Source organism: Acipenser ruthenus, chromosome 17 (genome assembly GCF_902713425.1).
Source record: "Acipenser ruthenus chromosome 17, fAciRut3.2 maternal haplotype, whole genome shotgun sequence".
In the NCBI taxonomy this organism is placed as follows: domain Eukaryota; kingdom Metazoa; phylum Chordata; class Actinopteri; order Acipenseriformes; family Acipenseridae; genus Acipenser; species Acipenser ruthenus.
In genome coordinates, this window is record NC_081205.1 from 26,493,561 (window position 1) to 26,521,178 (window position 27,618).

The window sequence follows — 27,618 nt, forward strand, 5'->3', positions numbered from 1 at the left end:
AGAATTCCATTAGGGTAAAGGGAAAAAATTACCATATAAGAGAAGTAAGCTCATAGAGTTCCTGTGGGCTACGTGGTACAAGATCAATCTGTTCTTGACAACTGCCATTTGAAGCTCCACACAGAAGGAAACGGAGAGTTTCTGCTATATCTGTAAAGAAATTTAACATTTTAAACTTTGAAACTGTAGACTACTTCAAAATATGGTATTTAAATGCAAATATTTTCTTCAAAAAATTAGCTATCCGTCCTAGAAAAGTTATAAAAAAAATAAATAAATAATAAAAAAAACTGGGAAGTTTCCAATTGTTTGGGATCTTACACAAATAACGTACTTACTCTGTTGCATGAGTTGCACGGCCAGACTGGGGCAGTTGGAACACATTAGAGAGAACATGCGCACCACCATAATAAACATGCCTGAGCTCAAGATGGGAGGAGTCACAACTAAGAGCTGCTGGATATTTGTTAACAAATCCTTAGATGCAACCTGCTGCAGCAAGTTCTGAAATGCAACAAATAAATAAATAAATTATTACGACTCATAAAACAGATAAAAGCAGAGAAATATATAAAAAATAATTGTTTCCCAGTACAGTTCCTCAGCAATATTTTATTTTTTTTCTTGAAAAACTTCTAAAGCATCATGTAAACTGGATACAGAAATGTTGATCCTGCTATCATAGGACAAGGCGTTATTCTGAAAGTTACCTCCTCATGCTGAAAATTGTCCACAAGCCGGGCAAAACAGAGGCAAGTGCTTTCAACCGATTTTTTATCCTACAAAAGATTTAAAACAAAATGTTAATCAAATCAAGGCAATCCTATTTAGTTAACTGTTTAAAGGTTTCACATCAACATATTACGTTAATGTAGCACCAATTGAACATGTTACAATTACACATGCTGTTATGACAGGGTTAACCACCAGTTGCTTCTTTGCTAGCAGATGGGTCAGGGCTTGAAGGCTGCTGTTTAGTTTGAGAAAGACAACACAATCAGAAGCAGCAATTGGGAGAACACCTTTAACAGATTTATCCAATGTATGCTTCCCAGGGGTCACTGCAGCTTTGGTTTACCCAAAATACCTTGTGTCACTTCTTAATGTTCCCCCCCACCCACTTAACATCCAGACATTAAAAACCTATGCTGAAGGTACAAGTTCTGTGTGAAATACCATTTTGTATGCAGTTTGCTGCGACTAATTTGGTTTCCATTGCATTAGGACATTATCCTGGTTAGTATTTGTTTTTTTGTGAATGGTTTAAGTATTTTATATGTACAAGTTTGTTCCTTTTGCAAAAGAAACCTGGAAAAGCAGAGAAACATTTATAATATGACCCAGTCTGGTTAGACTAGATTTTCCTTTTTACCTTATTTAGTATACTTTTTTCACTTTAAACACCAACCATGCAGAATTATACAAATAGCACAATATTTATCACATCTAATTAAATAAGAGGTGTGTGAGCTCCACATCAAAAGTTTACCTGGTGGGTTAGCCTCTGAGTGAGTAAGGGCAGGGAATCTGAAACAAAGTGAAACTCATCCGGGGTGATGCTCTGGCAGCAGTTGGCAGCAATTGCCAGGGCATTTCTCTGAGCGTTGATGCTGAAAAACTCCAGATACAGCAAACAGTCTGCCAAACCTCCCTATAATTAAAATGCAAAATATATTAAATGAACCTATATTTGACTGCTTAGCCTCAACATCAAAATTAAATGTGTTTGACTATAAGATTGTTTATGAAAAAGCAGCAGCTAACAGGATAAAAAAAATGACATGGCTATCTTAAAGCTAATAAACTTCACTGGTATTCTTTAACAATGTCTCTGAATTTTAAAATAATCTGCTGGATGAATAATGCAAAGAATTTGCCAGTCCCATACTCACAGCCTGTAGAATTGCCTTGCTGTGTCTGCGTGATAGCATTTCCAGAGCTGTCAGGGCCTGTTCTGCCACATCAATAAACTGGATAACTTGCAACTGGGGAAAGACAGAACAGACATTGGTGTATATGATTAGAGAAATATTGAAAAAATAACTGCATTTTAAAAAGAATATGTTTAATTAACTTGCTTGGGCAATGTGGAGAAGGAAGATAATGGTTCTGGGTGTCAGTCAATATTTAGACACACTTGAAACATGTTTTTGCTTTAATGTCTCCCCACCCCAGCATGCTAAATGTATCACTAAGGTGTTAGTCAAGAAAGGAAACTGGCACGTAAATATAGACCAGCTGATGTTTTTACCCAATTAGTTATCAGAAAGATGACCAAGTATGCAAGTATTTCATTGTGACCAGTCTGTTAGATGATGCAATACCCCTTATATGAAAGCAGCAGCTTGTGTGTGACCAGTCTGGGGCTACAGGCATGTTCATCTATGAACAATGATGACAAAACACAGGAAATGCAGAATGTGCAGGAAGCACACATATCACTATTAAACATGAACACATCATTAGTAGACAACTAACTATAATAAGCAGCCAATGTACAAATACCCACAATTGGTCAATATCATCCAAAACTGCAATTCTGACGCAATCACATCTGGATTTGTTTATTTACCTTTTCCAGAAAGACAGGAATAGCATCAACCACCACAGCCGATGACCTGGGAAGTGCTTCCATCATGTATGTCAAAGCTCTTGATGCATGGTTCATCTGTCAAGAAAAAATAAAACCTTAGAAAACACCACAGGATTACTGGATAAACTATTTAAATCATAAGAAACTAATTAAGACTCGAGTTCAATTTGGGGTTGGTAAATAAGGATCCAAACCATTCAGCAGCATAAAAGGATTTTTCTGATTTCCTGTGTGGTCTCAGAATCCAGTGATTAAAGACTGTAAATTATAATAACAGATTATGCACATTAAACTGTTTTCCTCCAAACATATTAATTAATCTGAAACTCCTTTCTAATAAATGACAGCAAAGAAAATACTTACAATGTCAAAATTATGCTCCATTTGTAATAGGCTTATCTGGAAAAAAGATAACATTTATCACTTTTAATAACTTATTATACAAAACACTGCATTTGTACAATACTGAAACACACAAATAAATACTTCTCAATTCTATATTTGGATTTATTTTTATTGCAAGTCAATGTACCGTATTCCTTCGAATTTAAGAAGCAGCCCAAATTTATAAACCTCAACTTGAGGTGAAAAAAAATTAAAAAGATGCATTTACTCCTAAGAAAACGACGTAGGGAGGCAGTTTGCAGCTGTCTGCTGTCACACAGAGCATTGCAGTTATGCGCTGCTTCTCATTTCCAGTTGATTACTCACACATGTTTTTCTCCCTTTTTGTGAACTGTGGTATTGCTTGACAAGTAGAAAAATATGGGGGTCTGATTAGAACTGAGCCTAATAACAAAACACTGAAATTGTAAAAAGTTTCACTTCAAAGTTCCTCAGGAAGCAAATGACGCTTTGTGACAGGCAGGACCCTGTCTCTGGTTCAGCTGCGCTGCTGCGGTAAAAAAGAAGGCTTGCCTGGAGCTGAGTGGATTGGGAGGTCCTGATTGGATAGGGGGGCATGCCCAGGGAGCCTACACCTGTTTAAAAATGCAGCAGCTCCAGTTCGAGGCTACTGCACCACAGCCATAGCTACAGGAGGATGCAGAGCGAAAGCTTGCTTTGTTCACATCGATGAGGACAGTGTCCGCTCTGCAGGATAACTACCACGGAACACTTCAACTGCCAGTCAGTCCCGTTGCTGTTTGTGTACTCGGGCTGCCACATCTTTTGTTGGCGATTTTAATACATGCATCACTATAATGTACTCGAATTTAAGATGCCAGCCATTTTTGTGAAGAAAAATGGTCTGGTGACCAAGAACTGCGTCCATTAAATCAGAATATTTACTTCTGTTGCTGTCTGACCCGCTTTATTGTTATGATCTTTAGTTTTTTTTGTAATCCTGTTTCATTATTTTTATTTTTTCACAACACTTTCATGCTGTGGTTTAGTCCCGTATTTCTCAATTCCTGTGAAATCTTTTGGTAGACTTCATTGGTTCCGACAGTTACGAGTTAACCCCGCCCCCAGCCTCTCAGCACCAAGCCAGTACCAGATATCTTGCAAGGCCAGAGTTTCACGGTTCCGACTCGGCTCGACAAAATGACAAGTGTGAAACCAGCCATACCGTGAGGGCTCAGCTCAGCTCGGCTCCAGTGTGCAAGTGTGAAAAGGTTATTAGTGGCACACGTTCATTTCTGAATTGCTCTTACCAATGCTGGTACAACACTCTTCACTGGAAACCCCCCCAGAGTTTCCTCATTTCCCATGACCAGTAACTGACACATCTCAATTACAGCCTGGAGTTGTTGAGACTCATCACCAGTGGCCTGGAGACCCTGAAGGAGCTGCTGGGCCTTGGAGCCTGGAAAGAGTATATATACTTGTAACTAACTGCAGAACAAACAAGCATATTAAATACCTGCTTATGAACAAATAGTATGCAAAATTACAAGACTATTCAGTCAATTTATTGTCCTTGCAGGTTCTGTAATCTACTGGTTCAGATACATTTAGGAACAGAAGACATGTGTCAATAAAAAGACTGAATGTTATGTATGCAATATTTAACATACCATTACATTCAATATTAAAAAGCTAAAATGTAATTTGCCATATTACATCAATAAGCTCTTATTTCAGACACCGATCACAACTTAGAAAGTTCCATATATATACTGTTATTAGGGAAATATATTTACTGCCTTTCTCTTTACAATATTGTAGAGAATCAAAGTGAACAAGGACCACATAGACGACACACTTTACTTACTCGCCCCGCTTCCAATCGTCCTGTGGAAAAGCTGTGACATTCGAGGACCAAGAGGACCAAAAAGGTGAGGAGGAAGGCCCCGAGCCTCTAAGAGAGCTGGAAACAAAACATGTCATTACAGGTCTAACAAAAAGGAAGTCAGAACAGAGCAAGATCCAGCAATCTGAGCAAATACCCTTGTCCCCTTAACGGAAAAACTGCAACAATATATGTAGTGACCATTTAGATGCATACAGTGTAGCACCTCCAGCATATCACAGCAAACTACAACCAGTCTTTCAAAGATAAAGCACTCTGCTTAAACTATGTAAACATGTAAAAATGTAAGTAACTTTAATCAAATAAATGCATAAGCTTTAGTTGTTATCTTGTGCAAACAGGAATGGCTCTGAACTGTTATCACCCTGAATTGTGGGATGAATTTGAAACCAATGTTTAAACCCGAATTGTATCTTTCAGTAAACATTTGGCAGTTTCCAATGCTTTGAACAGTCAGCTTCAGAAAGCTATTAAAACTATTTGATCATAAAGATATTTGCTACTGACAATACTTGCAATTTAGACCTCTGATCCAATGTTTTCTACTCTTGTTTTCTTACAGAAATCCCAGCCACGGTTGTAAAAATGGAAACAAACTTCAATATCAAAGCAAGTAGATCACTATGACCTACATCCACTGCACGTGTATGCAAAAATGATACAGACAGACTTCTCCAAATATCCCCCATATTCTGGTACTCAACTTGCTAACATGCTCAAGGTTATCACAACTGGAAAACATACAACTCATAAAACTAAAATAAGACCGAAGAACGGGTACCACACAGGCACATCCACTGCAATATTGACCAAATATTGTAATAGTCAGCGAGTAAACATATTTCCTTATTCCAGTACATTGATTTGTAACTTCTAATCACTATGGCATTTTGAATTCTAACTAAAATTAACTTACCAAGCAAACCTCAAATACAATCCCTGTTAGGGTTCAAGTTTACATGGAAGTTATTTCAGCATCAACTGATTAAACTAAAAACAGGTAGATACAAAAAACATATATATATATATATATATATATAGAATGTTGCTATTACAAGCATTGCATAATTAATTAGGGTCCTTATGTTTAATATGCAAATAACTGGTTTAAGACTGACAACACGTGTTCAGCGTCAGCATTAAATTAATTAAATAGACGCGTTTGCTTCTACTAGTAACTAATGTATAAGGTTTTCTTTTGTGTACTCGAATATGCAATATGTTATTCAAATTTTATCCCCCCCCCCCCCCCCCCGACAAGCACACAAATGTGTGCGTGTTTAATGGCTGTACAACACTGACCATGGTATGTTTACAACCTTTAAAAAGTAAATAGGTTGACTGATTTGTAACTCTAAAGGAAATGCTTTGTGTAACTAATGATTACAATGTGAATAGCGTAAATTACCAATGAAGAAGTATAATGTTGTTAATAATCCATATGCGAGAGTATTTTCACTTATTTTGACTTCCTCCAATGATCAATTTTCAGTTTGCTTGCATGAATTAAGATTTGTGTGTTGACGTGTCAATGTAAGGCAAATCAAACTTGTTAAATATCAAAGACGTCAGTGTTTGTTTGAAACACAGCCTGGAGGTTTACTGACTTCCAGTTAGGCGGCCATGGCTGTTTTTTTCTGCAAGTCAAGCTTATATATAAATTTTTATAAATGACGATATAAAAATGTACAGCTTTCTCAAAAGGTCATTGCTAATAATTTATAAACCTGATGCTGGTACAAAGTAGATTTAATGTAAACATGCTTATATGTTGCATTTTGATCCTTCTATCTATACAACATAACTATGCACTCAGAGCTAGGACCAATTATATCAATTACTTTGAAATTACAGCTTTAGTTTTAAATGTGGTTCTTACCTTGTAGTCTACCCATTTCTGAGTCATCAGACTCACTCTCTCCTGAGGTGGTCATTCCTACAGCCCCAGCCACTGAACTAGAAGCTGAAAGTTTAAACAAAATGAGTAAGGGAAACATTCGAGGTTTGTCACTCAAGCACAAACCAAATGCATTTATGTGATCAAGATGACACTGGGAGTTTGTGAAGCAGCAGAACCCATCCAGCTAGAAAATACTGGAGTAAAAAGGAATGACATTGTGCCTTAATTTCCTGTCTTGCAGTTGCAAACATGACACATTATTATTTACATAGAAGAGAGGCATGGGATACAGAAATAAGCACATAGGGTGTCTAACTGTGTTTAATCAGTAGATTAAAAGGTAGAAGACACAGTCAAAGCTACCTGATGCTCCTTGGGGCGCCTCGTCTGTGCGTGCAGCTGAAGAGTTGGCTCCATCCTGGTTGTTGTCAGAATCTGCCATTTTCTCCTGTCGGCGAGCTTCAGCTGCACCCCGCTTGCCCAGGCCAGAGCCTCGCCGACTGAAACAGGATTATGACTTTATAGCAAACACTGGTTGTTAACCTTTTCTCACTAAAAATATTTTATAGGAAATGATTGAGGGACCATTTACGCAAAATATGAACAGGAATAAAACATTCTTAAAAATGTCCCCCCCCCATTTGCAATCATAAGAACTACCACCAAGAAAACCAAACTACTATCTTTAACACAGAGACCGGGACTTAAACACTATAATATTATAATGTTATAATATTGTTTGCCACCAACACATTATTCAGGTCATTTGTGATCTAGCTCAACCCTATGCATTTTTATTTTCTAAGCACATCCCATAAATCAGAATGCCTTTGGACGACCACAGCCACAGTCTTCTCTCTTTATATTAGAAATTGATTTTAAAGGAGATTGTTCTGCAAAAAAACGAGTTGTGAATAGTTGTTTGTTATTGCTTTGGGTTAAAAAAAACAACTTGCAAAATAAATGAATTAAGGTGTTGGATGTTACTGCTCCTAACTATAACTGTATCTTGTATCTGATTTTACTCTTATATGTAACCGTACTCTATATGTTCCTGTTTTTGTATTTGCTCTTCTTGGGTAATAATTCTCATCATACTTACTACATGTTCTTACTGGACTTTACTCATAAGCAAATATTTACTATAAGTTATAACTGCTCTTACTTATACCTTACTGTATTCTTTATTTTGTTCTTAAATTTGATCTTATTGTACTTTCATAACTGCTCTTATCTGTATTATGATATTCTGTAATGTGATACTTTATAATGCGATAACTTGTAATGCGATATTTTATAATGCAATACTTTGTACTGTGATATTTTCTAACAATTGTAAGTCGCCCTGGATAAGGGCGTCCGCTAAGAAATAAATAATAATAAATGTGATGTGAATCCCTTTCTTCCCAACAATATTTACCTGGTACTAGCACAGGAGCCCGTGGTCTTTTGGCGTGTGCTCCGCCGTAAACTGGGGAGCTCTGCTGGTGGGGACTCGCTGCGTTTCTTTGTGGACTTTCTCAAGCCTAGTTGCAATAAACAATAAATCAGCTTTAAGGGAAGGAAAAGGGTGAAGCAAACAAAGTATTGTTCTGTAATTGCTAAATGTTTCAATTAACTGTAATTTCTCATATACAGGACAGGAAGAAAAAAAAAGTTAGTAATCAGGACTTTGTTCATTCTGTTTGACCGTTAAAATATAACAAGAACACTAAATGCACTGAAATTAACACACACATTTTTTATTCCACCATTAATGCCTCGCCAACAAATGACAACATATATCCCCTGCCCCAACTTCAAATACAAAGGTATAGCCATCAACAGGAAAAATGGAGACAGACCACCTCCATCTTGCAATTATTAAGTCAACTATAACAAGTTGCAAGGTCAATTATGAAAGATATTCATTTAATTTAATATTGTCTAGTTTACAGTAGCAAACTACAACTAAAAGGGCTGTATTTTTGTGTACCAAGTGCAATACACTAAACAAAACATTCTAGGCAGCTTTACACATTTTTGCAGTGGAGCAAAATGGCAGATTGGGTGGAACACTGCCACTGAACATAAACTGAAATCACCTGCCAATGTTATTAACATAACTGGTGCTATAAACCCATAAAATAGAGGCCTATCTATAGAAAGCGGAATTGAATTTCATAAATACCTATGCACAGACTGATCAAAATTAGATCCCCAAAGGCTAAGCCAATCTGTGTGTCAGTATTGTGAAGGTACAGCAGGGATCAACAAATGCCCATGGGGGGAAAAAAAATGAATCAGATACCAGAACTGAAATACTTTGCCATAACCTACAGATGTGACCAAATTAAATGCTCAAAATTGGTAAATAATTAAGTGAAGAACCACCAAGTTTGAAATGTGTCTTAAGCAGCTGACAAGCAGAAATTCTCAAAACACAAATATCTGCATGTTAAACAGTGCACATTCCACAGTACAATGACAAGATTAGTTTCCAGTCTTAATTTGTTAGGTTTAGTTAATTATTCAGTATTAGTTACATTAGTGACTGAACATTCTATCAGGTGTAGAACAGGTTACATTTCTAACTCTAAAACCTTGTTTAATCAATAAGACAAAAATCCACTACCAGAACAATTCAAAAGAGCAAATAAGGAATCTAAATGGACATATATCCAAGGAATATTTAAATGTAGAAATACCAACTAGGATCTTTAACAAGCTGAAGGAATGTAATGTAAAACAAATAGAAACAAAACCAACACTTTTCAGTGCAGTGCACCCAGTGTTATTTTGTCCTTTCTTTGCATGTCTCAATATATTAGGCTACGTAACTGAGGAGGCAAGTCATGCACTGTAACCAATACCATCTTAGATCTCATCTTTTCTTTTTTTTTTTTTTATTCAGGAAAAACAATTCTGCCTTATCAATTTGTAAATCTGCAGTCCGACCTTGGTCTCAGCCAGTCTAAACTGCTTGCGCTTATTTCAATTTTTTTTTTTATTTTAGCCTCTTTATAAAGTATTTAACAGTATTGTACAACAGTCCTATACACACAAATGTTACAGCTATTCATAAAAAAAAAAAACAGGACTATTAGAGCACATCTCATGACCACTTATGGTTGGTTACAAAGATTCACAATGTTAAAACTGTAAGTGTTTAAACAGATTTAATCCTTAAATTAAATGAATACTTTGAATGAAAATTATAGCCATTTTTTCTTGAATGTGGACCTGTATCCATGATTTAGACCTGACAATAGCCTGTCCAATTCTACCTCTTGTATTTTCTTCCAACAATTCCATTAACACTACATTACTGTAACCATGGATCCTGGCTTGCCTTCTATTTCATCAGTAAAGACTAGGGGTGCACCTCTAAATCGTTAGCCTATAAGCATGGCACCGATAAGAAAAAAACACAATCAGCTATCAGCAATTTTTATTATTTAATCCAATAATGTACACCGATATTCATGCTTGAATTTCTTCCAGCACAGAATTTAATGTTTGGTCAGATGCGCTTACTAATGACGCAAGAACACGGAGACAATCATTTTCCTTGCAGTGCTTGCTGTGTAACGTCTGAGCAACCTGCAGTAAATATGTCTCAAAAGAGAGGTGTCTGGAATTTTTTTGTTAACATCTGAAGACAATAGGATAGCTAAGTGGTGTGCAGCAGAACAGACTTGATGCTACATTAAATCCAACAATGAATTGTGAATAGAATATTATTTCAGATGTTTTTTAAATAATAATAATAATAATAATAATAATAATAAAGGTTGAATCCTAAATAACATTGATGGTTTAAGTTGTTGTTAATAATAAAAACAACAATAAGAATATTACACAATGTACTTCAAAATGCCCTTTTGTCATTTTTGTTTATCTTTCTTAAATCTGCATTGGTTGCAGGTGTATTTGGCGGCATTTTGAAGCAGAAATTGATTATTGTGCCGTCTTTTGTTAAGTAACAAATTCAAGTTTGCTTGAACCGGAAATGTAATAAATGTACATATATATTTTTTTATTAAGTGAACAATTTAAGTTGCGCTGCATTTTTAAGTAGTGTATGCTTAAAATAAGAATTTAACAAAAGTTTTTGTAGTTGACATTGCGTAGGCTACATTTCTTTTCTACTGTATAGTATAGGTAGAAGTAAGAATACGCAATCGCAATGTTTGACAGCAAGTGGCTATAAAAGTTAATGTCACATTATATATTTTTTTCTACAGTTGTAAAACACATGTATAAATTGCTGTCAAGCACACAATATAATACTACGTTATTCTTTGAATTCATTTTCTTAAGTAAATGCAACAAGTAAACAATACCGGTTTGTTTGTCAAATACAAGCAAACGATTTCTGTTCATTTTTTAACATTTATAATTATAAAACAGTTTAAATATAGGCCCTATGTTTTGTTCTAGTAGTTTACAATAGCTTACCAGCACTATCTATTATCGGTAATAGGCCAATATGGGCAGATAATCATCGGTATCGGCCAAGAAAATCTTTATTGGTGCACCCCTAGTAATGACAACTGTAACATGTCATCCATAGAGCCTGGTGCCCATTCAAAGGCTGCCTGAGATACTGGCAGATATGCCTTTCAAAATCTAAACCTTTTTAGTAGGAAAATAAATAAACCATTTCTCTTCAATTACTTTAACTAACTGGTAACACGTATTTCGCCATTATTAACTCTAACTGTTTATTGTAGATGTAATGTAAAACATCACATTATGGATTAACCATAAACCATTTTACATTGAATACCCTGGTTTACACAACAATTTTGCTCAATTTCATGAAAAATTAAACAAAACAGCATTGAGAAAAATCAGCATCTGCTAACTCACTTGCTAGTTTGGCTTGAAGTCCAGAAGGCCCAGGTTTTGAAGTCTCCGACTTGGAAGACCCTGGTAGAGACAGTTTTGGTTTTGGCAGGGTGACTTTAGGGCTAAAGCGGGGCCACTCAAACTTTGAAGAGCCAGCAGTTTTGTTCTGCTCCTTTTCGCGGCTGCTCCGACGGGGGCTGGGGCTGGAGGCCGAGCGGGAACGCCTTGCCTTGTTCTGGTCTTTCCCTTGTTTGACCCGGGCGCCCTGAGGTACGGCTGTGGAAGAGGAAGAGGATGTAGAGGCTGAAGAGGATGAATCCGTGACAGTGCTACACCCAGCTTTGGCTGAGGTTGCTGATTTAGAAGCCAGTTTGGTGGGTTTTGCAGACCTCTCTTCAGCACAGGTTGAATGAGACCCAGTACCACTTTTTAAATTAGAGGAATTATCAATTTTATTTCTTTTCTGAGTTGGGGAGCCCCCCGTAGCTCCACTCTTTCTGTTAGAGGCTTTACTTGTCGATGCCGACTGATCTGGTTTTGGCTGCTGGTCTTGTGCCAACTGTCTTTTCTTAGATTTAGCTGGGACTTTCTTTGCCTCAGAGCTTTCAGTGGACTGAAGTGCTTTGGGCTTCTTGGCTGGGCTGGGAGAGTATGTGCTGTTGAATTCAGGACTCGAATTGCGTTTAACTCCTCGGGAGCTGTCCCGCTTAGGCTGTCCTGTTTTGTGTCTCTCTGAAGTACTTGCTGTATCTGGGTCCTCTTGCTGCAGTAATGGTGCTGCTGATGAAATACTGTTTCTGAAATAAAAAAAAAGAAAGGATCCTTTTAATTGAGTTTCAACATAAAGTTGAAGACTACTTTACAAGTATTTAACTAAAACAAACAAAAAAACATTAATTTAAAAGACAAACTCAGTTTGTCAGCCAAATTACTTTAGACAAGCAACAATCCAGTTTTACTCAAACATTTCTAAAAGTACAAAGGAGTTGTACCTTTTAGAGCTGTGTCCTCTGGATTGTCTAGAGGCAGTGTTGGACTGTACTTTTGAGGTCTTAGAAAGTGATCTTCTATTCTCAGGTGGGGAATTTGCTTTATGTTTTGCCTGCTCTGAGTGTAACCTGGAAGGTTGAAAATTGAGACCATGTGACAATGGGGGGGAAGGATATACATAAACACCTTCCTCAGTCTTAACTTAACCCTACACGTCTACCTATCCTTATGTCAGTTTTCATTATCATCAAATAAGCTGACACAGTATTACAATCAAGAGACATCTATTATAAATTAATAAAACTGTTCAGAATTCAAATTGGTTCACACTTCAATATCTTACTGGCAAAGCACAAAAATAGGATGGAGAAGATAAAAACAAAAAACATTTAAAATCTACATTAATAGTAGTTTGCCTACAGTTATACAACCTTTTGTAGCTATACTGTGCTGTATTCTGAGCATAGATTAGCACACTGAGATCCATACAAGCGAGAACACCTAGCTTTTTTGAAAGATAACAAACTTGCCTTCCTCCAACTGCGTCGTCTTGTGGCTGGGCCCCGGCAGTGTTCCTCTGTGAACGTCGCAGTGACCCCCCTGGATTGTTATTAGGCCGGTTGGACATTGGCACCTCTCTCCTGAAGGGACATACCCTTTCTAGACACTACCATTCACTGGAAAAAATAAAAAACAATGAAGTTGCTCAAGTCCGTTATTTATACGTGAATTTAACCCTTGTTATTCAGTGTAACAAATTACATAACTAGAAAGATCTTGAATTTTTGGGTTAAAATTTAAAACAGAATGAGCTTTCTACCATCTTTAGCAGCAGCCACATACAATACCCCCACCTCCCACAGCCTCTCATCCTATCAGGATACTGAACTCCAATTCCACTAGGTCTGCACCTGTCGTCACAACTACAGCTGCTATTTTTAGCACCTCCTCTCATTCATTCAATATCACAGTAGCTCAAAAACACAGTGCACCACTGAATTGGTTTATTGAGCTTTATGAATTTCACAATTTGAATTGACACACCAGCCAATTATATCTTATAGTATATTCTTCAACCCCACTGTACCTCATTGTAAACCCTGAGCTTCCTTAAATCTGAAAGGATCGCTACAAAGTTTTAACTTCCTTTTACATACCTGTGGATGGTCAGTGAACGACAGAATCGTTTACATTAAACTTAGTGAAATGGCAATTAGTAACACAAGTAAGGCCATGTGTGATACACTGTAGGTAAAAAATAAACAGAGCACTTAGACATTCTAGTATTCTGTCATTTTAATATGTAAATTATCTTTCTAAGTGCTTGAATTTTTCATAGAAATAACTAAGGCTATCGAAATAAAATACCATTCGTAAGCATTCATATAGAACTAAATGTAGCACTGTAAATGGTTAAGAGAGACAAGCCTACATGTTCTTAACAGACAGTTGTAATCTTGCAAGTCAAGCAAAAATACTCAGCCATGCATTTCTGAGGTTTAACAGTCCATGGCACAACAAATTTTTGCAATGCTCAAACAAAGGTGCCTCACACTGTATTTCTCTTCTGCCACACAACACACAGGGGAGGCAGGGGAGGGGTAAGGACAAAGAGTGTGCCAATGTAATCTCTCCACAGACCAATTACATAGCAGTGTGTTGCTTTTGTATTTGAATTTGCTTTCCCCTTTAAATAGCACTGAGGTGTTTACCAGCTATTGTGGAAAACTGAATTTAGGAAGTCAAACTAAATTTTAAAAAGCCATTTCCTCTGTGTTTAAGTGTTGTTCAATAACCACAGCAAGATAAATATGAATTTATACTCCTCTGATGCACCTTTATTTACGTATGTATTTGCTGTTACTTTATTCAAGTCACTGAGCAATTAATTCAGGGCAGAATAATAAAGTTGAGTTGCAGTCGAACACTCAAATGTTCGAAGTCTTTGTAAATCAAGTTGAACTTGGGATGAACTACCTGACAGAAATCCATGAGGCCCATGTAAGGAGACATACTACTACACCCGATATTCAGAACATTAAATGTAATTAAAATGACTGCCCTTTGTTGTTCAAACAGGTACACCCTTCACTACCATATGATTTACACTCGTTAATCAGAAATCCTTTGAGGAAAACATCTGTCCCCATCCATTATAAAGTCCTATTCACATTTTCCAATTTAATAAAGCGAAAAGCCTCTCATTCAAACATCAAAACAGTAAAACATAAAAATACAGTAGGTGAGTTACACATTGGGTTAAACAAACCCTTTTGCTTATAATTTATTTCTGCAAGCTACTGACTGTCATTAAAGCCTAAAGTATTAGTTTTATTTGGGCAAATACTAGACCTGCATGGTGAATTCACATTTTCGCTTTTAATGCGAGAAATAGAATATTAGAAAATACATTACTGTAAAAAAATAAATAAGTTATTACCTGCCTAGTCACACAATGTTTTCTTCTTTTAAACTGACTCCAAGTTAAGTTGAATTCTGACACATTTTCTATTTCTTACTGTATAACTATCAGTCTATTACAGGAACAAAAAGGTAATGAGATCATTCCCACTTGATTTAAAATGTCATAGGTCTACTATGACTCACAACTGTAATGTATTATGATAGCATAATGGTATTAGCTTGAAAGATGAAACACAGAAAATTACACAATACTCCAAGACTTTACAACTCATCTTCCAGAGCAGCAATCAAAACAATAACCTCACCAATAACAAGCCTGCCAACACAATCACCACAGAGTTCTACTGGTTAATGAACTGCATGCACAGTTCTACTATATATATATATATATATATATATATATATATATATATATATATATATATATATATATATATATATATCTTATGCAGAGCTCTAAATTTAGAACCACGTTCCTGGAAGATGTCCACTTTTCCAATTACTTCAGCATATGTCCAAATTTAAAATAAATATACATAAAATAGCAATATCATGGGACTATCTGATTGGGCTGTCCTAGTTATCAAACAAACTTGTTCAAATATCTAAATTACTAAATGCCTGTTCTAGTGCTGCAGAATCACCTGTATTTAAACTCCACCAATAGTTTGCCCCAGTCAAGCTACTGTACAGTAAGTGCACATGTATAAACTGGGGAAGTTTTGTCAGTAACAAGAAACTAGGCAACCATATTATAGGAAATGAGGATTTCCACCAAATTACCCACAGAAAGGTTATAATGTTTCCAAAGTAAGTGACATCATACTAAAAGAGCAATGTCCAACAACCCTGTTCAGTTTCAAACAAATATAATTCTTTGGTGGTTTACTTCAATTTGTTCCAGTTTGTATTCTCTTATGCACAAATATAATACACAAATATAATACACATCCCTCAGTCAAATTCATATACTGTGTAAGTGGAATCACACAACACAGGACTTCCCTACTACATTTTTTGAGGTGCAAAAAATGCTACAGTATAAATAAGGGTAACTTCTGAATAACACCATGTTTTGGTTGCCATTGATTTTTATGTAAGCTATATAGAGAAGTGAGATCTCACCAATACCCATCATTTAGTTTGCTTGCAATGCTTTATTTAACACTTATTTTCGTTATTGGAATTAGACCAAGTCTAAATACATACAGTACATGTACAATGGGCTAAAGTCAGTCTCTCTCTCTCTATATATATATACACACACACATACAAGTTGCCAGGTATCTGTTAATGCATTCCATGTTAATATATTTCATCTGTCTGATACTTATGCTTTGTCACTGCACATGAGATTTTTCCCTTCAACGTTGGCTTGGTTTCAGTGACCAAAACGCTCGCCGTCTGGCACACAGTAAGTATTTCGCTATTGTCTTAGTGTGGCAAAAATATATATGCATCAGACTGTTAAAACTAGGATAATTTATTACAGCAACACAAACACTTTGTTATTTGTCTGAACATCGTATTCGGAAGCCCGTATGTACAGCCTGGAGGGTAACTTGTTTTTCATTTCAGCAAAGCCGAGTATTAAAACGTTAATAAACCCCAAAAATGTCGAATTTATGAGGAATGGATGTGACAAGGTACATCCTGGTGGATTACTGAAAGTGTAAGCAATGGTTAGTTTTGATGTGTCATAAGCTAGTTTTCAACATACAACATGGGTAACTATTAAAACACATAACTGTAAATAGAAATACAATTTTAAAAAAAGTATCACATTTAAATGAAATAAACCTCTTGGCGACTGACGTGTAATATAAAACGGCACTTCGCTGAACTTGTTTAACGTAACGTACCGGCACACAAAGAGAAAACTTAACTTCGGGGATGGTGGCAAATACTTCAGCATATGTCTAAAATTGACCCAGTTACAACAAATGTAAATTAATTGATATTTTATGTACGAATAGTCTATTAGTATCAAAATACGACATCATTTAGGCCCTACTGCTAGGCCTCTTACCTCTTCCGTCTTTGTTTAATTTGACAATACGTCTGTACGATATCCGTAATAAATTATCCGTTTTTTGTTACAACCTCTTGTAATATGATAATCGTCGACCCATACATGTATATTCCTGTCGTATAATTGCAATGATAATTGTGAATCTCCCCTCGCTAAAGAACGAGGCCTTGTTGATTTTGAAGAGCCCCGGTCTCAATTGAGCAAGTACAGCCACAAAACAGCATCTTACAGGAGCACAGTATTTACATTTTTTTTTTATTTTCTGTTCACTCACGAGCACAGATCGTACCGAACTTATTAATAAAAGGCATGCATCACATCACGATCACACATTTCCTTACTGCAAAGCTGTAGATCAGAGTAGGAACAGGTAACGTAGAAATGGCTTCTTCTTGTGTGTGTACGCAATCCTATGCTTTTCCCGTCTGCTTTGCCACAGGAAAGCACCATAGCATGCTATTAATTAAATCTGGGTCGCTTCAGCAGGAATGCGTGTATCACGTTTAGCTATCTAATCCACATTAAGACTTTACTCAAGGTTTACATATATAAATTTGTATCTGCCCGTCTTTAGTCAGACCATTTTGTATTTGTGTTTATAATTTTTATAAAGATGGCACCCTATTGGCTCTCTTCACACAAAACATGCACGTAAACAAATATGATTTTACCATATGAGGCGACATGGTGTTTATTATACCGATCCTATGACGAAGTTGTCGTTTTACAAGACCGTACATATACAGTCATTTTTTTGTTTTTAACAACGTGACAGATGAGTATTTCATTTGTTTATACATTTTCAAAACAAATATCTCCAATCGACAATTTTGATACACAAACTATCGTATATTGCGCATGTTATTCATCCCATCAACACACATATATATATTGTGTGCCAGTACAATTACAAAACGAAATGGCCTCTGACCCCTCTTTTCTCTGCTTGCATCACACAAAAAAAAACAGGAAAGCAGGAACAAGATTCGAGAGATGACAATTGGAATCCATATTTTTCGCAAAAATGTATCCCTATATTTTTAAACGCGTGGTTGCACTAGATTCAAGAGCTTATCTAAATGACCACATAAAATGTTACTTAGGTATCAGTTGTTGTTGTTGTTGCTGCTGTTATTATTATTATTACCTATTTGTTCCAGTGTTGTAGTTGTTGTTACAGACTGTATTTCAGCTCCACTCTCTCAGCTTACCTTCAATCATCAGCTGAGGGACCTGCAACTGCAGTATACCTCCGCATCGGGGCCCCCTCCTGCCAGGGACTACTTTACATCAGAGCAACAAAGTGATTTTATTATAATAACATATTATAAACGTTAGAACATGACTTTAAATTGTGCACACAAATGGTTTACCTTGTGTTTGTATGTATTTACTGCTGCTTATTTCCATTATGTGTATACCATGTTTAGTTGTTTGCAGGATATCGCTCCGCTGGGTCATGACCCTTTAATCTTAACAACTGTTTTTCCGTATATTTGTTTTTTTTTAAATGTATTTTCCTCTGACAATTATTTTCTTAATCCCAACCATTAAGTCATAGCTGTAACGTTAAATATTTTTTTAGAAATGCTAGCATTTTTTTTAAAATATTTATATTCCTAACCGTGTAGTCCGTTGCCCAACAGTAGTCATGGTAACAATATAGCGTCCAAAAATGGCTTCTTTGATAGGAGAAACCGTGCTTGAGAGTAATGGCCAAGCACCTGCACCGAGTAAAGATTTTTACCAGCTTGTTGTAACAAAGAAAGAAGTAAGTGCTAGATACCGTATAAAGTTTTACTTGAACACGTGTTACTCTACCCTGGCAAGCATGTTCTAGTAGTAAAAGAAGGCTAGTGTCGAAGGGTAGTAAGTGAAGCTTTGAAATAATATAATACATAATATAAACAGTAAAAACATATTGTTAACTAATGATGATATCAGGACATAAACAGAAACAACTACAATCATGCAAGTGGAAGATAGGGAGGCTCAAAAGAGAAAGAACAATATTTGATATGACGTAATAAAAAAATAAAAAAAAACTAAAAACAAAGCTAGTGTAATATTAATAGCATGACCAGAGTCCTTTTTTTTTTTTTTTTTTAAACGACTGCTAATCTATTTTTGACCCGGAGTTTTTGAAATGTAGTCGAAATATGTAGCCTAATATAATATTATTAAGGTGACGATTGTAAACACTGGATTCTGAAGTTCTTATACTGTATGGACTAACATAAGTTAACTCTACATCCTCGTGTGCTAACTTCATATTGTGTGAGGCCACATACTGTTCTTACTTTTATCTAAGATCAAATTCAGTAATTCTCTATGTCAAATTGTTGGCAGTGCAATGCATGTTATTAAGATTAGTACAGACATGATTTGCAAAAAGAGCTGTCCGAATATATTGCAGGAAAATTATGTTGACATTATTTATTTTGAAATTATTTTAGACGGTAAAACAAATACCGAACACAAAGACAATATACAAATAGGCTACTCAAGTGTCTCCCTCAATGTAATAAGTAATTATATTTACCACATAAAAATAAATATATAAAAAAGTAAATAAATAAATCACACAATTGCCAACTGAATGCTTCAAATGCCTGTTTGTTTGTTTTTTTGTAATTGCCAAATCTGCCAGTTAATTTATTAAGAGTTACCATTCTCAATGTTAAAACTGGTTGATGACTTCCTGTTTTGTGAAACCTAATTCATAGGTCCCAAGCTTCATCAACTGGAATGCTTTACTATTTTCTGTGGATGGGCAGGGGCAGGGGCAGGGGCAGGGGCAGGGGCAGGGGCAGGGGGGTTGATTAATTTGATTTAAATCATTCAAATTACATAAATTAAAAACCCAGCAATGAATGGAGTGTACATCCAATCATATGTTGATCATGAGAAATGTTAGATTTTTACATCATCCAAACCGTTAAATTCAGTTTCTACATTCATACGCTTATTTGGACTCTAGTTGGGAACCTGCTAAGATTGACCTTAAATCAAACCTTACAAATACATTTTATTTTGCCGGTTGTACAATGACTGTCGTAGGTCTGCAGGTTTTAATATCAATTGGTGGGTCTCACCCTCGAAATCCAGGTCACTTGGGTGGTCTGTAATTCTAAATGTATTCATTTTGTAAAACATTTGTTCGGTGCATAGGGCACCCACCATCACGCCCAATTTTGTAATAGTACGAATATAGCTTGAAAGAAAAGAAAATATAAAGATCCTGACCAAAATCAAACATGGACTGTAATTAGGAAACAGATACAACAAAAATTAACCAAAAACAAACAAAAAAAAAAACAACTGTTAAGAAAAGAAGTATGCCTGTAAGATAGTACGTTGCAAATATAGTTTATATATAAGCTGCTAATGCTAATTAAATAACACTAAGGTAGTGTACTGAGGATGCTTATGCTTTCATGTTTAATTTAACGAGGTACTGTAGTACACAATAACTTTCTTTGATAAAACATATACTAATATGCAGACATACAGAACATATGGGTCTATGCAACTGATCTACTGTTGGAGGATCTACAGTAAATACTACCATCCTTTAAAACACTGAATTGGATCCTTGCTGGCATTTTACATATTTTCCAGACAGAAATCCACTGATAGACGTACATGCTCTACTGTAAAAGATGTTTGATTTTCATAAATGGTTCTGACATTTTAATGATCTCAGTGACAGTATTTGGATCCTCTACTGTATAGATCCATTGCATAGACCCAACTGTGTTTAAATTATAAGACAAATATAAAGTCAAACTAAATTTGTTTCTACATTTTGCATTGTTACATTAGTAGAAGTCCATATTAGGCTAGTAGATAATGATTGTTGCATATCTATATTTAGCATATATCTATATGCAGCAAATAAGTGCATACAAATTGTTTCTGTTATATGTGTGTGTTTTTTTGTTTTTAAGTGTTGTTTGAACTATAAAGATGTGGTTATAAAATATACAAATGTGCTTCATTGTTTGGGCATATATGTTTAGTGTTGTAAAATGGTGTCATCAGTAGGGCTGAGTGGAAGAGAGGCAGTGTCTTTGCTCACAGGGTTACATCTAAAGAGGACCAGCACTTAGCAGTAAACAGCCTTTGTTCATTTTCTAATCCCTTTTTGTTGTAATAACATCTGACAGCCACTAAAAAGCGGGATGAAATGTGTCTATGGCAACCAGAACAGGAGGAAATGCTGACGACAGGTCACTCTCTCCTCTCCTTATGTAATCCCTGTGAATGAATAAGTATAATACAAGTTAATGACAGGGACTCAACATTTTTTAGAACCATAATTATCAATAAATCTTTGCCTCTGTTGTACCAGGTGCTGCATTCTCCCTCCTTCATTGTGTGTACCTTTGCCCTTTAGCTTCCGGTTTCTAATTATGTCTACATTTTCTCTAACCGCAGGTGATCTGGAGGTTTTGGAAAATCTCTCTCCGAAGTGAATTTCGCACTACAAACCCAGGGGAACTTAGAGAAACGCATAAAGAGTATTTAGATGATTACTCTCTTCAGGGTGAGAATATTTTTTTCAAAGTTAACAATATTGTTGTATCTGGTAGTTTTAAATTCACCTAATCAGCATACATATCCCCCAGAGAAAAGGTATGCACTGTAGAATCATATAGGTTGGCAACAGACCATGGGGGAGAATATTGTATTTTGTATGTCTGATCACATTTAGCACTTAACGACAGGCCATTACAGCGTCTCCTATGACACAAGGGCCAATATTTTACACTGTAGGAAAATTACAGGCAAATTGCCCACTCCATAGAAATACATGGAAAATCAGTCCAAAGATGCCAACCATACAACCCTCTTTTCCATGGTCAACTGTTCTTACCAACCAACTCTTATCTGTGATCTGTATATTCTACAGGTTCTACACTTCAATCATTCCAAACAAATATTAGTTCAATGTTTTAACCCTTTCATCCATAGCTATAAAACACCCAATGTTGGTACTGTATTTGTATTAATACTAAATGTACTCTATGTAATAGTGTGTATAACATATAATCAGTATCACTGTTCTTCATCAAATGCTCAACTACCAGAACCCCCCACTCTGCTTTCTTCTTATGTGCATGAGACTAGTATCCCTTGCATACAAAATAACAGGTACTGTAATTGTCAAAAGGTTTTTGGAAAGGTGCCTATGCATACAGTAAATGAAAACAGGAGTTGGACCCAAATAATAGTGCCAAAGGTACCAATGATGGTGATCATTGATTGCCACCTTTAGTTCTTTATGGTAAAGATACCACCACATTGTGTGCTAGGTTGCCTGTCTTGGCTGGTGTACTGGCACTCCCGTGGGTAGGGGAGGTAAATAGCTGAAAACTGTTTCAGTTTACCATGCTACAGCATCCCCTACAGGCCAGATATCTGGTGCGCTTGAGCAGACAAAACAGGCTGACCCTTATCCTAAAGGGGTTTGAAGCATGCCAGCATCCGCTATAGCTGCCTTCAATGCAGCTTTTCAAAGAATGATCGATGACAGAATCTTAATGACTTAACCCCCTGATTTTTCCAACCCATGCCAAAATACAGTTTTGTAGTTTTGTTTGTAATTCTGCTGTGTTGTTCACAGATCCATTAGATAGCATGATATATAGAAGATCATCTTTAAATGTAAAAATAAATCAGTGCTGTTACAATATCTGGTGGATACTTCTGTGGAAAATGCTATAGAAATGCTGAACATTATTTTATAATGCTAAAGAAAAATACAGTTTTGGATATTATCATGCTATAGAAGGAGAAATACATTTTGGGTTTTCAATTAAAATAATGTAACATGAATGCTTTGTAGCATGCATCTTAATTAAGAAATTGCTGACTTGTATTTCAGCACAGATTGCCACAGTGCTTTGTGACAGTATCGTTAGCTACACACTCAATCTGTGTCGGAGTAATTTTGACTACTTGGAGCATCTTCCTAATGCCTTGCTGCTCTATGTGATTTTGTATTTGGACTTGGAAGATGTGGCTCAACTTTCTCAAACCTCACGGAAGTTTGAAAAGGTAGGCACAAAACCAAATATTGATAAATGTAAATGTTTAAAATATATATATATACTGACCCAGACACAGAAATGGATGGTTTGAAAATTTTTAATAAACAACAAAAACCAAAATAAACAAAATAAGCTTTTTGAGCAATAACTGAAACACAACACAGGAACCTAAACTATAAACAGGACGGCTAAGCCGTTGACCTGTAATAAAACAAAACACATTAACCAAACAAAAACACACAGGGTTTTTTAACACTACCTTTTTCCTCTTACAGTTGCACACTCCCAACCGGGCTCTTTACTCTTCAGCAGCCCCGAACAGACTGGCTGCTTTCCTTTTATACCCTGCACCTGGCTCTAATTTACAATGATCACCAGGTGCAGGAGATAATTAATAATAAAACAATTAACAAAATCTAATTGAACCATTAAACAAAACAACTACATTAAACCCATGTGCATTCGCACATGTTTTTCCTGCAGGGAGGATTAACCCCCTCCCTGCTGTGTTACAATATAAATATATATATATATATATATATATATATATATATATATATATATATATATATATATATATATATATATATATAGATAGATAGATAGATAGATATATATATATATATATATATATATATATATATATATATATATATATATATATATATATATATAGGTTTGTAAAATTATAAATACACAATACCATAAGCATGGAACATGAATTGTCGATATACGCTGACTTTCTGATTCAAACCAACTTTTGGTTTGCCTAATATCTTGTTCCAGCAGATATTGAACTTGATTTCAAAATACAAAATAAACATTACAGTAGAGGAAGCTCTCTATCCTCAGATTTTTCTCTTCACTGTACATGAAATCTGGTTCAAATGATAAAAAGGAATTTGTTCCTTTTTAATGTTCCAAAAACGGTAAGAATTAATTTAATTAACAGCTGGTTTCAAATCTCTGGTTTTGCAATGTGACTAATATTCTTTTGAAGCAAATGTTTTGTTTTTTTTTAAAAAAAAAACAGTTTCAGTTGCTATCATTTTGTTTTTATGTAAAATTATTTTATGTGCAACTTTTGCAAAATTCTTTGAAAAACCAGCTTGTAAGTTTTTGCATATTTTTTGACAGGGTAAAATAACTACTAGGCAGTGATACCAGTGTAGTGTACACTATAAAATACATTAATGTACATAGGTTCTGTAAAATAATTTTATATTCAGTATTTGCTACTGTAATATTCCCTACCCAGCTAAATGATGTTGGCCGTGGAATGAAAGCAGTCGGACATGAGAATTATCCTGTGCAACTGATAATGTAAAATAAAATACAAAACCATTAAACACATTTTCAGCTTCTGATATATAATTGATTTTGAGCCTACTGGCTAACAGTGTCTAACAGCTATTAAAGTTATTTTGTTTATTTTATCCAGTCTGCATGCATACAGTAGCATTTTGAAACTCATTTCATAATACACTGTCTATATATTTATATATAATTTATTTATCTTCTCTGCGTGATTTGAAAGGGTGAGGTGAGGTTTAGGTTTACATTGCATAATGTCAGGCGTTTTGAAAACTTGTGTGACAACGGAGTTGGTGACATGGGTATTTCTGCAGACAGGAGACTTGGTATCTGTTTTCCTCTTTACTGTAGGTTATGTAAGGTCAGCCCTGACATGTATAACTAAATATTGAAATACTTAATGTGGCAAAGACCAGAAATGTTTTAGTTGTTTCATAAGCTTCAGATACTGTATTTAAGGGGAGTTTGTCAGAAGCTACCTGTCTCTGTCTTGCCCCCTACAATAATGTTGATAGTCCAGAACACCACCTCTTCTAAAGAAAACAGTCAGGGGTGGCATATTTCAGTTGTCCACCAATAGTAACTTGATCCTTCTTGATGTTGTTATATATTTAGGCTATAGTTAATCATTAGTTTCCACAATAAACTTTAGTTGTAAAGTTAGCCAATGCTCTGTACCTAAATTGCTCAACTCTGTATATCAAGTTTTATTCCAGTAACAAGTTAAATAGCGACCTTTAGACAAGACAACCCAACGATTAAAAATAATGTTTTGGATGCAGTGGAAACTGAAATGGGACATTGAATTCAGTAAAAGACATATTAACTGTAGCAGGTAAGATTCGAGAACAATTGAGCAGTAGCCTGTCACAGAGGGATTACAGTTTAGTTGTATGCAATACTGCTGGTAATTCCTGGTTTTGGAAATATTCTTGCTTGTCCATAAATAGAAGATATTTGTTTGTATTATTTTAGGTGCTGTCTCTTTCCTTGTTCTGTTTGTTCAGGGATATTCATACCAGCTTTTGATAAAACAGTGATAATAATAACTAGAAGTTCACATATGGGTTCTGTATCAGTTGTGTTGCTGCAGGTTCCCTCTTTAGTCTTATGTCCTCAGGGTAAAAACTCCATCAACCCTTGCTTACAGTGATCCATTGTGGGGTGTGCAGTACTGCCAGAGCATTAAGTTGACCTTGACACTTTAAAAATGCACAAGTAATTACTCCATTAAAAATTATATTTATCTATAGACCATTTGATGTTGTTTTTTAATTTGTTTTCTTTAATGGTCGATTTGGTTTGATTATAAAGCTATATTTGTGCACTTGGGTTTAGTGTCTGGTATCATGATAGTTTTGTGTATTGTATTATTTATTGTGCTGGCTTTACTGTATTGATTTATCTTTGAACTTTTTGTGTTTTTACTTTTGTTGCTATTGAAATAAAATGGTGTATCTCAGTGTGTTCTTTCCCGGTAGGTATAAATAAATACTCTCATTTGTAAACTTACTTTAAAGTAAAGGTTTACTACAACACATTTATTACTGTTAAAATAAATTCAAAAAATTCTAAAATAATAACAGTTTGTTTGTTTTTGGATGTGCCATTGCTAAAGTGTGTTTTGTTTTTTTTACCATCGCTGTGTAGCTGTGTAGCTCTGATGCACTGTGGGAACGCATTGTGGAGAACTCTTGTGACACCATCACCCCAGAGATGAGAGCCTTGTCCAAAGAGGTGGGCTGGAAGCAGATTTTTTTCACGAATAAGCTGCATCTCCAGATGCAGATCAGACGAAGAAGGCAGACATCTGAAAACCTTATAGTGTAAACTGAATGATGGAATTGTTTGTGCTGACACTTGCACTAATAAAAGTTTCTGGTGCTAAAAAGCCATATGGTTACACAACATATTGTGCAGTAGTGCCTTCCTTAAATAAGATACTGTTCCTGTATCTTATTGTGCAGCCTATTAAAGAAGGTTATCCAATTGTCTTTTGGATTTGCAACACACATTTCACGTAATTAATAATTTCTGCCACAGTCCATGACATTTGAATAGTTTGCATACATTTTTGTTTTTCACGGTCAGATTTTGCACTGTGAAAAGTTTCCTTTCCTTCTTTATTATTATATATATTATCTCTCATTATTTAATGTTAATAAACACTTCAGTGCATTTTTATAAACCAAACTGCAGTTATTTGTAAATGTTTATCATTTTCACACAATTTCACAACCGCATCATGCAATACTTGGTTGAAAAGAAAATATGTGTTTATTTGTCTGCGTCTATCACTGTTTACAAATATACAAAACATTATCTAGCAAGTCTTTTCTTAATATGGTGTTTCCTGTGTTATCAGTAAAATAAAAATACAATTTGGGGAAAAAGACAATCCCCAGTTCATTTATGTTTCCTTTTTCCCTAGTTAACAGATCTTCAAGATTACACAGATTATATAGCCTAGGAGCAGGGGGCTGTCTGTTTGGGGTGAGAGAATGACAAAGTGGCAAGTTACAACAACCTTATAAACAGACTGGACTGTAGGTAAAGTTGGCTGAACTAAAGTATTGTGAACATAAACACTATAGAAACATGTTGTAAATAGACAGCATACATTGTATTTTAGTGTAACACATGATTCCAATTAAATGGAAGGAACTTCCTAATTGTACAAACATTGTATTTTTGTTTAAATTCTTTAGTGAAAACATTGAGATAGACTTATAATCAAAACCTCTCATTGAATTTATTAGGTTTATTTTAATATTTCTAGACTTTGAACTATTGACTGTTTAATAGTTACAAATGTATTTGAAATGAGATCTAGTACTCCTGGAACTTATTATAATTGTTTGATTTTATTTTAATTGTGCCACATACAATTATTGTGCCTTTACAGTGTGTTATAAAAATTCTTCAGCATCGTATGAACTCAGTTACAAAGAGACAGCTGTTTTTGTTTCATAAAACTAAACAGTACATTCTTATTAAAAACATATTTTCAATAATCATTCTGAACATAAAAAAATCATGAATAAAATGTACAGAAACATTCATTTGTTAGAAAAAACACCATTACTACAAATGACCAAAAGTCACAATGCTTACCATAAAAAAATGATGAAAACATAATATTGATGCTAATTTCATATATCATTGTTCTTCATTACAGTCAGTAATACAATAAATTCACTCTTTAAGGGTATAAGTGCACAC

General features: G+C 35.3%; 2 protein-coding genes across 6 annotated transcripts in view; one reads left to right on the top strand and one right to left on the bottom strand.

Annotated features, from left to right (window-relative positions):
* The window catches only part of trip12 (thyroid hormone receptor interactor 12), a 32,982-nt gene extending 14,671 nt beyond the window's left edge, over window positions 1-18,311 (bottom strand). For 2 of the 4 annotated variants that reach the window (XM_034038941.3, XM_034038940.3), the window contains exons 1-15: window positions 18,174-18,311; window positions 13,101-13,247; window positions 11,602-12,377; window positions 8,168-8,273; window positions 7,111-7,247; window positions 6,727-6,810; window positions 4,809-4,904; window positions 4,249-4,400; window positions 2,957-2,992; window positions 2,573-2,668; window positions 1,893-1,985; window positions 1,490-1,651; window positions 711-779; window positions 339-504; window positions 33-150 (exon numbers count right to left, since the gene is read on the bottom strand). In XM_034038941.3, coding sequence (XP_033894832.2) covers window positions 33-150; window positions 339-504; window positions 711-779; window positions 1,490-1,651; window positions 1,893-1,985; window positions 2,573-2,668; window positions 2,957-2,992; window positions 4,249-4,400; window positions 4,809-4,904; window positions 6,727-6,810; window positions 7,111-7,247; window positions 8,168-8,273; window positions 11,602-12,377; window positions 13,101-13,198 — 2,189 coding nt within the window. In that variant the 5' untranslated portion in view covers window positions 13,199-13,247; window positions 18,174-18,311. Of the gene's footprint in view, window positions 1-32; window positions 151-338; window positions 505-710; window positions 780-1,489; window positions 1,652-1,892; window positions 1,986-2,572; window positions 2,669-2,956; window positions 2,993-4,248; window positions 4,401-4,808; window positions 4,905-6,726; window positions 6,811-7,110; window positions 7,248-8,167; window positions 8,274-11,601; window positions 12,378-12,572; window positions 12,699-13,100; window positions 13,248-18,173 lie in introns of all 4 variants that reach the window. The other 2 variants (XM_034038939.3, XM_034038938.3) reach the window with 2 other exon arrangements.
* Window positions 18,312-18,405: 94 nt separating this feature from the next.
* LOC117423275 (F-box only protein 36-like) lies at window positions 18,406-27,567 on the top strand. Of its 2 annotated transcripts, XM_034038803.3 has the most exons (5): window positions 18,406-18,797; window positions 21,467-21,575; window positions 22,917-23,089; window positions 26,047-26,133; window positions 26,828-27,567. In XM_034038803.3, the coding sequence occupies exons 1-5, from the start codon at window positions 18,702-18,704 to the stop codon at window positions 26,864-26,866; spliced, it is 504 nt and encodes a 167-aa protein (XP_033894694.2). In that variant the 5' UTR covers window positions 18,406-18,701; the 3' UTR covers window positions 26,867-27,567. The 2 variants fall into 2 exon arrangements, with proteins under 2 accessions (XP_033894694.2, XP_033894693.2); XM_034038802.3 differs by lacking the exon at window positions 26,828-27,567 and having other exon boundaries at window positions 26,047-26,304.
* The last annotated feature ends 51 nt before the right edge of the window (window positions 27,568-27,618 follow it).